At 45.3% G+C, this 12,423-nt stretch overlaps 2 protein-coding genes across 2 annotated transcripts in view; one reads left to right on the forward strand and one right to left on the reverse strand.

Annotated features, from left to right (window-relative positions):
- Positions 1 to 1,383, reverse strand: part of BORCS5 (BLOC-1 related complex subunit 5) — a 66,741-nt gene extending 65,358 nt beyond the window's left edge. The window contains exons 1-2 of the mRNA XM_005147982.3: positions 1,237 to 1,383; positions 528 to 671 (exon numbers count right to left, since the gene is read on the reverse strand). Coding sequence (XP_005148039.1) covers positions 528 to 671; positions 1,237 to 1,294 — 202 coding nt within the window. The 5' untranslated portion in view covers positions 1,295 to 1,383. The remainder of the gene's footprint in view (positions 1 to 527; positions 672 to 1,236) is intronic.
- Positions 1,384 to 5,723: 4,340 nt separating this feature from the next.
- Positions 5,724 to 11,817, forward strand: MANSC1 (MANSC domain containing 1). The gene is made up of 3 exons (XM_005148018.4): positions 5,724 to 6,201; positions 7,050 to 7,190; positions 10,471 to 11,817. Exons 1-3 carry the CDS (start codon positions 5,838 to 5,840, stop codon positions 11,469 to 11,471), a joined length of 1,506 nt encoding a protein of 501 aa, XP_005148075.4. The 5' UTR covers positions 5,724 to 5,837; the 3' UTR covers positions 11,472 to 11,817.
- Positions 11,818 to 12,423: the final 606 nt, after the last annotated feature.

Here is a 12,423-nt window from a genome sequence, read left to right on the forward strand (position 1 = left end):
AAGGGATGCTATCAACACAGGGGTCAAGGAACCACACTAGCCTCAGCCCACCCACCCCACAAAACAAGAACAAAATCTGCTCTGTGTTATAAACTCCCACAAGATAATCCTGATTTCAAGCAACTGCACCCATACACAGGTAACTATGCCTCTGAAAAAGTAACACACAGATGTCGTTAAAAGCCCAGAGCCAAACTGGAGACTGCAGTCCGTTATACATCAGAATATAGCACAGCACCTCTCATCAACCAGTGGTACAGGGCAAGCTGGCACGCTTGGAGCTGTAGTATCTTCACAGTAGATGGGCCCACTGCAGTGAGCATTACCAGCACATCTCTAAATCAGTTCCCACACTATTTAGAAGGCTGCAAATAATTAAAGTAAGTCTTGAAACAAGACAAGTAGAGAAAAATACACATGGAAGCATGAACATCAGCAGGAACCTTGGTATACACAAAACACACACTCCATTAGGCACAAAATGAAAAAATAAGGCCTTTCAAAACAGTGGAAGAACAATAGCTTACCTTTCAAAAGGGGCTGGAAAGTTGGAATTTCCTGCAGTTTTATGACATCGGGATCATTGCTGACATTCCGGGAAGACTGTGTCCCTGGGGCTACCACCACAATGTCATCCATTTTTGCTCGCTGCTTGGCTGGTGATGGAGATGCTGGAAGGATACGTGAGGTAAATGGAACAATCAAATCAAGGAGATTCCATCAGAATTCAACCCTAGGCGACTGTCACTATATTTAACACAGCTCAGGTTCATTTTTTACAGCATAAGCACATTACTGAGACCACCGAAGTACCACAAGCTCCCTTACCCCCTTTACGAACACACGATGTTCAGCACAGGTCTGCCAACACCCGTGAACAGCAGGTCATGGCACACCTGCCCCACTGACACACTCCTTGTTACTGCCCCCCGAGCTCTGCACGCCGCTCCCCGCGTTCCATGCCCACCACCAGGCACAGGGCCCTCACCCACCGCCTCTGCCTCCCCCGACCCAGGCGGTGCCGCCCGAACAAGGCCCGGCGCTCTCCCTCCCGCCCGCCCAGAGGAACGGCCGGGCCGCAGCCAGCTGCAGCCTCGCAAGGCAAACCGAAGCCGTTCCCTTCCCCACCGCACCCACCCCTCCGCCGCCAGGCCCCTTCAGCGAAGCCGAGCTCCGCACCACCGCATCCCCTCCCTCCGGAGTGAACCCCGCTCCCCGCCCGCCCCGAGCAGCCACCTGAGGTGCTGGGCTCGCCCGCGCGGCTCTCGGCCTCCGCGCTGTGCTCCGCTCCCATTGCCTCCCCGCCCTCCTGCAGCGCGGGGGACAGCGGGGCTCCCCCGGGCCGCCACCGCCGCCCGCCCACGGGGCTTCCGGCTGCGCCGGCCGGCGTCCGCGCCCGGGTCACAGGCAGGCTCCGCCCGGCGCGGCGGGCGGGGCTCCGCTGGGGGGCGGAGGCCGCGGCCAACGGGAAGCGGCGGCGGCTGTGAGGGAGCCGGGCCTCAGGTCGGGCCTTGTGCACGCTGAGCAGGCGGAGCTGAGGGGAACGGGGCGGGGAGCGAGCACGGCTCGGGATAAAACACTGCTAACATAACTTTAATTACGGGTATAGTAATCAAAGGCCTGGAGCACCTCTCCTATGAGGAAAGGCTGTGAGAGTTGGGGTTGTTCAGCCTGCTGAAGAGAAAGCTCCGGGGAGACCTCAGCAGCCTTTCAGTTCTTAAAAGGTGCCTATAAGAAAGATGGGAGATACTTTCTAGCATGGCCTGTTGCAACAGGACAAGGGGTGACGAAAAGAGGGGAGATTCAGGCTGGAGGCGAGGAACAGATACAATGAGGGTGGTAAAACACTGGCACAGGTTGCTCAGAGTAGTGGTGGATGCGATATCCCTTCAGACATTCAAGGATGATGGTTCTGAGCAATCTGATCTAGTTGAAGATGCTCATTGCAGGGGGATTGGACTAGGTGAGCTTTGATGGTCCTTTCCAACCCTCTGATTCTCTATTAATTTCCCTAAGTCAAACCCTTTAAACCCCAGTGTGCTGGGTAATCATTTCATACTGCCCGATAAATGATCCTAAACGTCTTTTCCAACCAGAACGATTCTGTGACTCTGTAAAGCAAACCCTGGCAGGTGGGCCATGCTGTTCTCCCATGTGTTGCTTGGTGGGCTCACAGGCATCAACCCTCCCCTAAAACTGCAGCCTGTTGCCTGCAGCAGGGCCCCAGCAGAGTCACATGCAGGAAACAGCCATCCCAACTCTCTCTATCATTGTGCTGGGAGGCAGGTAAAGGAAACATATACTGAGATTTCAGACTTACTGTTTTCATATCTGACACATTGGAAAAGAAGCCACACAAATGTCTGTGACAGAAGAATTGCCTATAAATCATTGCAACATCATACAATCACAGACTGGTTTGGGTTGGAAGAAACCTGAAAGGTCACCTAGGCCAACCTCCCTGCCAGAGACAGGGACACGTTCTGCTAGACCAGATTCCTCCAAGCCCTGTCCAATGTGGCCCTGAACACTGCCACGGATGGGGCATCCATCAGAATGGAATAAGGAATAAAATACAGAACAGGGCTTGTGTGTGCTAGCTGCTGACTGAGTCTGTTCCCTGCTCATGCATGATGCCCAGCATCATCAAAAGCTCTGCACTGAACTCAGTATCATTTCTCTTGGCTGCCTTTGCTAATTGCCACCAGGATTGTATTTAACACAAAAATAATTCTACCATCTCATGGGAACTGAGGCTCACAGCTGTTACCGAGGTCAAGGCTGTGGGAAGGCAATCCCAGTCCAACATCACCTTTTGCTAGCTGTAGGCACTACTCTGCTTTTGTAACCTAATAATAACAGACCTTTCTTTCAACTACCTGAACAGCTGCTCAATTCCTGCCAAAATAACAAGTAAATAGTATGAAAACAATATAATTATTTGGGGGGAAGAACCAACTATTGTTGGCACAAGTCAGTTTACAAACTCAAGTTCCTAACCTGCAACATGCACACACATAAAGTCACACTCACGAGTAGTCTCAGTGGCTTGTACGGGAGGACCAGCAGTGTTTAAACATAAATGCAGCCTTTACAGCTGAAGTGCATGACATCTGTAGGACTACAGCCTAACCAGTGCCTGCCGTAGGTCATTTGACATTATCTGTCTCAGACAAATGTTTAAATTAGGTGCTTTGCATCAGCAAGTTTACCTTCAATTCACATCCCTTCTTCTCCTGTGTAATGGACAACTCACTCCTCTCTGAAGTGTTTCCGTATATTATTTTGAAAGTGTGAATTTGCTGTGCATCACCACCCCAAGGAGATTTAATTTATCTGTCAAACAACGTGTGTCTACCACATGGAAACCATTTTTAAAATAAAGGTGTATATTGGTGTGTTAAATGTGTAGATTAATTATTTATTTTGTTTCTGATGTGGATATAATGCAAGTCCTCTGTGGCATTCCGTATCAAGTGCCTAACTGAATGTACCTGAAACAGTGCACAGCTCTATCTACATTAGAATATATACATCTGATATTTTACCTATATTACCATAACCCAAGTAACTTAAGGACTTTGGCAAATATCTTATGCCATTTCTTATCTGTTTAATTTTCCCCTTATGACTTAGTATATTCAATATACTCAGTACTCAAAATATGCAATCATGTCATCCCATGCTCTCTTTTTCCCTATAATCATATATCACATCAGCCCTTTTCATATTCCCATAATCATTTACGCCTGTCTCACACAGTCGTCTCTGCACAGGTCTTCACAGTCACTATCATTCTGGTACCCTGACACCCCTAACCCTTAACACTATCCCAGCAGTCCCAGTGAAGAACCTTTCAGTTACAACTACTCCACCCAGACATTTAGCCTTTTTTCTTTTCAGCTTCTTTAAGCTTGGCTTTTTCTACCACCACTATGTATGCAAATGCAGATGGCAGCTGGGACTCTGCCCAATGCATAGCACAGGCAGTATATTGTACTTGCTGTTGGTATTCAGTCCCATAGGTCATTCACTGTGTGACACAGTTCATAGGTGACTCTTAAAATGTTCACATTCTCTTAGAGCATTTTAACAACGAAAATAATTGTACCAGCTTATGAAGAAAGGGACACCCGGCTACCAAAAGCATTCCTCTACATTTCCAAAACTGAGAACTACATGTTTTCTTAAACAAATGCAGGTGAAAAGCTCAGGAGAAAATACCAAGAATGCAAGAGTCACAGTAAAACATTAAAAATTGCCCCAAATTGGCCATCTGATGTGCAATGAGATGATGAGCTCAGCCTCTTACAGCACTGATGTCCAAATAAAAGCCAACACAAAGCTGTATTAGCAAAGGAGACAGGAACTGACTGAGCATGAAGAACAAGTCAGCCACTCATCCCTTGGCCTGGGTCCATGGTGTTAGGCATGGTGAAGGGCAGGCAACATGGAGCAGGATGTGCCCCACTGCTGCTGCTGGCACTGTGCCCCTTCTAGGGATCTCAGAGAAGGAAGAAGTTTCACTTCAATTTCTGTTTCTTTCCCCGTTATACAAAAATCTGTGGACAGGCTGGAGGGGATCCACAGAAGGGCCACAAAGATGAGCAAAAGACTGGGAAGCCTGCCTATGAGGAAAGGCTGAGAGAGCTGAGTTTGTTCAGAAAAGAAGGTTCAGAGGAGAACTTACCACCCTATTTCAGTATTTAAAGGCTGGCTACAAAGGTGGAGTCTGTCTTTTTACAAGGAGCTGCATGGAAACGATGAGGGGTGATGGGCACAAGTTTCTCCTGGGGAGATTCCAACTGAACACAAGGAAAAATATTTACAATGAGAACAACAGGCCCCTGGAATACTCTCCCCAGGGAAGCAGTGGATTCCCCAACATTGGACACTTTTAAGATTCAGCTGGACAGGGTGCTAGGACGTCTAGTCTAGGTCGTGCTTTGCCTAGAAAGGTTGGACCATGTGAGACTTAAGGTCCCTTCTAACCTGGTAGTCTGTGATTCTATGAGATTCTTTCACATAGACAGTAGATGATTGTCAGACACAACCAGACTCTGGTTTCATTATACTACCCAAACCATTACCATGTGTAAAATAACCTGCCCTTTGGTATCTCTTCAGGTAATGGACCACTGTTAAAAAGAAAATGTATTTTATTTACAGACAACTGTATTATTCTAACTATTCATAGCATGCTCATCCTTTTAAAGATGAGAGACCTGAAAAAGAGGAATATATCTTAAAATCTTTTTATCCCTTGCACTCCTTACGCTCTGGGTCAGTTTTATTCTGAAACATTATGTTTCTCTCTCCTCCAAAGAAAGCCAAACCAAAACAAACAAAAACGCCAACAAAGCAAAGAGGAAATGAAAGATAAAGATTTCCCAGTGAAAACATTACTTAAGCAAGCCATTGCACTAAGGCTGTTGAGGGATAAGCCGCCAGTCCATGCTTCCAGCAGACAGGCTTGTCCGTACAACACCCTTTCAGCAAACACCCTGTGCTTGGCTATTATTTGAAGGATTACTCAGGTAGTAAAGAGACGCTTACACATTAAAATACACACATGTGCATTTAGACCAGGATATACATATTAATCGCTTTAATACAGCCTCCAAAACCGGATCTCGGAGGAGCGGCAGGTCAGGCTGCAGGCAGAAACACACCCGCCCGGCCCCCACCGCCTCCACCTGAAGAGTTTCTATGGGTGGTTTTTCCATTGCCCCCGACTGTCGGGACGAGCCCCTGGGCCTGCGGACGGCTGAAAGCGCGGGGGCATCACTGCAGCCACGCCGGGACTGCGGGCAGGAGGCGGGGGCAGGAGGGCAGGCATGCGGCCCAGGCCCGCCTCCCTCCGTCCCTCCTCCCGGACGTACCGGCGGCCCGGGGCAGCCGCCGATTCCTTGCTGCTGCTTTCCCGTCCGGGTTGTGTCGGAGAAGAGGCGGCCCCGGCAGAGCCCCGGACCCGAGGGACCATGTCCCCCGGCAGCGGGCGGTGGCCGGTGTGCCTGCTGGTGGTCACCGGTGTGATGGCAGGGCCACCCCCGGGCCGGGAGTGCTCCGCGGAGAGGATGGAAAACACCATCATCGATATCAACCTCTCCTTGCCCAAAGGCGTCCGGGGAGCGGAGCCCATGTACGTCCCAGCCTCCGAGGCTTGTGTCCGCGCCTGCTGCTCGGGGGTAAAGATCTCAGGTAACCCATTCCTCCCTGGCCCTCTCTGTTGGGAAATGACATAGGGAGTAGGGCTCGTGTGCTACTCGAGTGCTGTCCTCTGTATTCAGCGTAGAAACGTTAATTTATCCCTCCATGCGCGCTGCGATTAGTAACAGATTGCGGCTGCTGAGCCTGCTTCGCCGAGCGTGAGGAATGATCTCGGTGCAGGACCCCGCAGTGCTCAGGAAAACAGTTGCAGCAAAGAAACAGCGGTAGTTTTAAATGTTAAAACCCCTCAGATCACCAGGCTCAGATGTGTAAGCTGTGGTTAGCAGATGCACTGAGTAACTGGCATTTAGTAAAAGTAACTGACATTTTACACTACGTTTAAAGGAAGAAAAAGTGAGTGCTTACCCTTCTCTGAGACCACTGGTTTGCATCAAGCTTTTGGAGCCCTAGAGAGGCAAGTAGAAATGACGTGGTAAAGGTGGCCCCACAAGCAGGAATGAGCCAAGCAATTCCTGGGACGTGATAAGGAAAAGTGTATAAATAATTTCCTCCCCCATGAGCATATTGAGGAGGTTCTCCAATTTATCAGGATTTGTAAGCAAGAAATTATAAAGTGGTGCCAGTGTGGTAGGAGCAAGGGGAAGGTGAGGGATTAGACTCATTATTTTCCTAAATTCATCTGTACAGGAAGAGGAAGGTGTGACCTTCTGTGTATTGGCCCCAGGCCATTCTTTTGCAGTCCTGGGCTAGTTTTCCTGTAGGAATGTTATGTCCATACTTTTCCTGTTACTCACATGAAGAAAATTTAACAAACTAGAGCTCATAATCAAGACTCTATAAAAGCTCTAGTTGCTGAATGTCTTTATCATGCTTTGCAGGAGACAAGAAGTGCAATCTGGTGATTTTTGATGCTCGAAGGACAAGTGCACATCCAAACTGCTACCTGTTTTACTGCCCTAGCACTGAGGCCTGCCCAATGAAACCAGCAACAGGACTTGTGAGCTACAAAATAACTAGAGGTAAATAACAGTAGCTTGAAAATTATGCTCTTTTGCTTTATGGATGTTGGATGGCCAGGTGTGTGGTGAGCTCATGTGTGGACTCTGACTCACTGGAGTAACATCCTGACCCTTATGAAATTCATTCACATTAGATTCAGAACTCATAATTTTCTCTTGCTTAAACCAAAAAGAAGCTGCTTCCATGTTAGTGTATTCAAGAAGGAAGAATTCCTGTACATAATGCTGAAGAGTATCACTGAAAGCAATGGACGATGCCCTTGTAGCCATCTCTGTATTCCAAGGAACCATCCTACACTGGTGAACACCATATACATGTGGTCAGCAATATTGAGCAAATGCTGGGCAAGCCTTGGAGCATCACTGTGATGTTGTTGTGATGGCAATAGTAATGGTTATTTTCTGCTTTCAGTCAGGGAACCTGAAGCACAGATGCAAACTGCCTAAACTCAGCTTTATGGCATGTGGGCTGCATCCTCAGAAATTTCTTGCTGTCATGTGTGGGATTTTTATAGTAACCTGTACTTGTTGACTGATGTTGACTTGTGTTAAACCTGTTTGAACTGTTGAGATAAGAAACTGATAGACTATCCTCCTGCCAAGAGCTTACAAGGTGCTTTCAGTGGGGCTGCTTGAGAGCAGATAGTTCTTATTTCCAGAGACTGATCCTTTGCTGAAGAAGAGAACTTTTCCAAGAGGAACTATGCAACAGCAGGATGTAGAAAGATTATTCACATACATTACCAAATACTTTTGTGCAAGTACAATCACACAGGATTTGGGCAAAAGTAAGAAATGAACTACATGCCTGTAAAATTATCATTGTAACTATTATTTTCTCCAGCTCTTTTTCCCCTTGTTTCAAACAAACAAGAAATGTAATCGTGCATATGCTTTCATCTCATCCTGCATGTAGTGTAATGCGTAGTTAACAACTTGGTTGCGTACTCCTTCTCTTTTAATTTTGCATTTTTTAGCTTCTGTGAACATTGAATTGTGGAAATATTATGCCAACTTGTGTTTATGTTCCTAGTAAGTTTTCAAAGGTCTCACCTGAGTGGTGCTAGCACCGACAAACCTGCCAAGCGTCATTCCTTCATATGAGAATCTGAATGTGGTTACACTGAAAACCAAACTAAGAGGAGGAAAGATACTTTATTATGTTAGCAGTGACTTAATTTTCTTCTTTTTTAACTACTTTTATGGCTGCTAACTAATGGAAACAACCTATGGCTTGGGAAGTAAAACATGGACTCAGCATGGACTCAGCTGCAAAAAGCTATTGCTAAAAAAAGAAAGAACATCTCTGGTTTCTGCTGTTTATGTACTTTTGTGGCACTTGCCTTTGCTACCCCACTAAGATACCCATGCAGGACCTGTGGGTTCTAGCAAAGTATGCTCAGGAGGTGCTGTTTGGTTTTTAGCAAACAATCTGAAGTTTGCAATGCAGCTTATTGGATTTGAGATTTCAGGACTACTTTGGGGTTTTCATCTCTTTTTAAAGATTGACTTGTGTAGTGTCCCAGTTCTTCCTTATTAACAAGCCTATCCTAGTACTCCTGCTGTACCTCTCACAGGACAGGTTTGGGCCACTGCATTTGGGAGCTGGTGGTCTCAAATGGAGACAAAGAATACTGTGAAATCAAGGTTTGATGCTGAAAATGTGGAGTAGAGTTAGTTAATGAGGGCAGTTTAATTAATCTGAGTGCTGCAGAGCAGCAGTGATACTTAACTCCTGTATGGGACTCATACATAGCTTCCCTGTGTTCCCTCTTCTGTCCTTTGAACGCTGCGGGATTGTTCCATCCTTTTCTAGCTGTTGCCCAGGCAAGGGAACTGAAGATGACATAGCATGCTGCAAGTGCTTTGTAGCTGTCACGCTACATCCGCTGTTTGTTTAAACACACAGGGGGGAGCTCCATGGGAGTGCGTCGGGAACAGGGAAAAAGTGAATTGGTGACTGACTCCATGGTGGTGACAGCCCATTTCCTCACTGGTGTAGAAATGTGTCCAGAGCTGCAGAAACAGTCTGGCTGTCTTTGAGCATACAGTTTCTGATTATGCATATACTATATATGCATATATATATAGTGCAATAACTGAACATCTTGTTATTTAAAACCACTCTCTAAAAACACAGTATGGCTTTCCTCTAAGTCTGTCCATTATCTGTGTTTAAGATGGTACTTTGGTAACATGCTGGTGCTTGATTGGAAGGTGAGGATAAAAATTGGTGTTTATTATTGCAGATGTATTTGCTGTGCTCTTGTTTAAAGCATTGAGAAGTTTTTGGTTTGCTGTTTTGGGTTGGGGCTTTTTATTCACTTTATTTTTTGTGGGATCTTAAGGCATGTAAATATACATTGAAGCAGCAGCCAAGTAGGCTTCTTTGCATGTATAATAAAACTGAAAAGATACCATCCCTTTAGATAAGAGTTCCTACTTAGACAAAGTGGCAATGAAAATAATCCCTGTTTAGAATCAGTTAACTGCTATGATTGTGTGGAATTTCTGTCATATAACACTCTTGCTTCCAAATTCTATTAAATGACATTCACCCACATTTTGCAAGGAATATGTATCAACTTCTGGAGAAATTATAAAGCGTAGTCTGCTTCTTGTGGAGGTCTTCACTGCAAATAGGTTGGAGACTCTTGGAGCGATATCTTTCTTCTAGCATGGCAGTAGGAGCTCAGGTCTTTCCTACAAATCAGTACGTATATGAAATGGCCTATGAAATGGGGATATTATTGCCACTTTGTATTATAAGACAATTTTGTGTGTGAATTGAATTGTGTCAAGCAACCAAAGGGTGCTTGGGTATTACAAGAAAGGGAAGGATATAATCATCTTGGCTAGGCAGAAATGTGTACATCTGACAAATAAAAGTGAGGTTGGTGATACCGACTTCTTAACTGACAAAGGCTGAGAATGGTTTGCAGACAATGAGCCTACTCTGCTTTTCAAATCTAAATAAAGAAATGCTTACATGCATGCAATATGAGTATAAAACAGTCAGATTGGGATGATGGCTCTGCATGGGTAAATTCTATAGGAAGTTGCAGTCAGGGTCTGATGTGTCCAGGCTTGAGGCTGACACATCTTATGACACAAACAGGATTTAGAAGTCACTCTGCATATTTTAAAGAAAGGAAGATAGTGATGCCTCAGTTTCATTAGTGTTTTTGAACCCCCATTATATCTCTCTTACTGAAAAATACAGAGTAAGCCTGTGGTAATAAAAAATAACAAAATACTGGTGTTTCCTTTCTGTTTCCAGATACCCATGCCCCAGAGGATACATCCTTCGGAAATGAGGACTTTTCTTCAAATGAGTATTCTTCGTCTTCAGATGCTGGAGCCTTTATTTCTCACAGCCAGACTAGCCATCAGAATCATACTGCTGCTTTGCAACAATCTGTCTTTCATCAAGCATTTGAACTCTCAAACCACATGGGCAAGCACTTAGACAACACTGAATTTCATACAGTTTTTCCTGAATATCAAAGGGCAAAACATCCTGAGAGCTTAGACGCCATCGCAAAGCAGAAAGTAATTGACCTGCCACCAAACACGTCTTTCGCTGATCAAAATGGAAACCCCTCTGCTTTGTTCCCCACCACTCAGTCTAATGTTCCTGAACCCAGCAGTAGTACTCTCACTGCTCTGCCTACAGGTACCACCCAACTGGAATCTCGTACAACCTCTCTGCATTCTGATGATGCTAGACTTACTACTATCACCACCACCACCAGAGCTACCTTTCCACCTACTGCGACTGCCAGAGCTAAGGCTGGTATCCCTGCCATCAGCATTGCTGTTACTCAGGTTCCTCTTTCTAGTTCCACAGATTCTGCTTCTACTTCTACAACCAAGCGGGTGACCACAACTTCCAGATCTGCTGCTACCTCATCAGAGCTAAGAACACCAGCCATCCCTCCTGAGCCAACAGTTGTCTCTTCCAACATTACTAGTCATGTAACCCTCTTCTCTTTTTCAGGTTTCACTCTGTTTGCTAGTGACTCCCCCAGGGCTTTCCAAAACAATGCTCAGGGTTATGACCCATCTGATTTAGAAAGCTATCTGCCGGGGAGTCCTTTGAGAGGGAGGAGTGTCACTCAGCTGGGAGAAAAAAGCAGCCTTGTAGCAGCTTTGCTTTTTGGGGTGATATTCTTGTTGCTAGTTATTGCACTGACTGGGAAGAAAATACATGAATCTTTTCAAAAGAGGCATTATACTAGGCTGGATTACTTGATCAATGGAATGTATGCTGACGTATGATAGGGAGAGGGATAAGATTGTGAGGAGCATCTCTCATCTTTGAGAGGACAACTCTGAAAGGGAACTGTGGACAGTGAAATCTCAGAAGAAGATGGATTCCTTTTCTGGCCACTAACAGGAAAGTGGCAGATGGCTTTGGTGGAGTAGAGAACTGCTCTTTCTACACTGAACTATAATGTCTACAATTTTTGATTTATGACTGAATCCCAAAAATAAACACTCAAATCCAAGTTAAGCTAAGAAGGTCTTATATTTAAGGAGAAAAAGCATTTCAAGAGCTTAATCTGTACTATGATGAGATTAGTGGAATAGGAGTACACCTAATAAACTGAGTACCTGTGCATTGCTTGAGTGTTTTCAGTGCTTTTCCACCAAATGCTATAGTGTTACATGATTGTCTGGCAATCCTATTTGCTCTTTTTGTAGCTTTAAAGCAGTACTTAGTTGTAGAGCTTTGCATCCAAATGGTTTTAGGTACAAACAGTAAAACTTGTGGTATACATAACATAGCTTACTTTTCCTTAACTACATATAGTTTATGGATATATATGCATCCTTCATGTTTGGGTTTTTTTCTGCATACATCACAAGCTATTCTTGAAACCAAATGGGGCAAAACTGAGTTTGCCTTTTCCAAAGAGCTTGATGCCCTGTAGCATATTAGGTTTTTTTGGTAATATGTATTGGAGAGAAAGAGTTTATCATATCAAAGTAAAACAGGCTGCAGTCAAGCTCTTTTGTGACAAATAACATGACCAAGTGACTTGGCATATGCACAAGAGAGAATCTGTTCTAATACACTTAGATCCCCAAAAGCTGAGACTGAACACCTGACTGCAGAGCAAGCAGAAAGTTGAAGTGAAGATAACAGCTGTATTAGTGGCAGAAGACACATAGAAAGGGGTGCTCTCCATCTGCTGAACATCTAAAGGGAGGTAAAAAAGTTTTAGAG

Source organism: Melopsittacus undulatus, chromosome 5 (assembly GCF_012275295.1).
Source record: "Melopsittacus undulatus isolate bMelUnd1 chromosome 5, bMelUnd1.mat.Z, whole genome shotgun sequence".
NCBI lineage: Eukaryota > Metazoa > Chordata > Aves > Psittaciformes > Psittaculidae > Melopsittacus > Melopsittacus undulatus.

Coding starts and splice junctions, on each gene's coding strand:
- MANSC1 (XM_005148018.4), top strand. CDS start 5,838: ATGCGGCCCAGGCCCGCCTCCCTCCGTCCCTCCTCCCGGACGTACCGG. Junction 6,202..7,049: donor CTCGGGGGTAAAGATCTCAG/GTAACCCATTCC, acceptor CATGCTTTGCAG/GAGACAAGAAGTGCAATCTG. Junction 7,191..10,470: donor GAGCTACAAAATAACTAGAG/GTAAATAACAGT, acceptor TTCTGTTTCCAG/ATACCCATGCCCCAGAGGAT.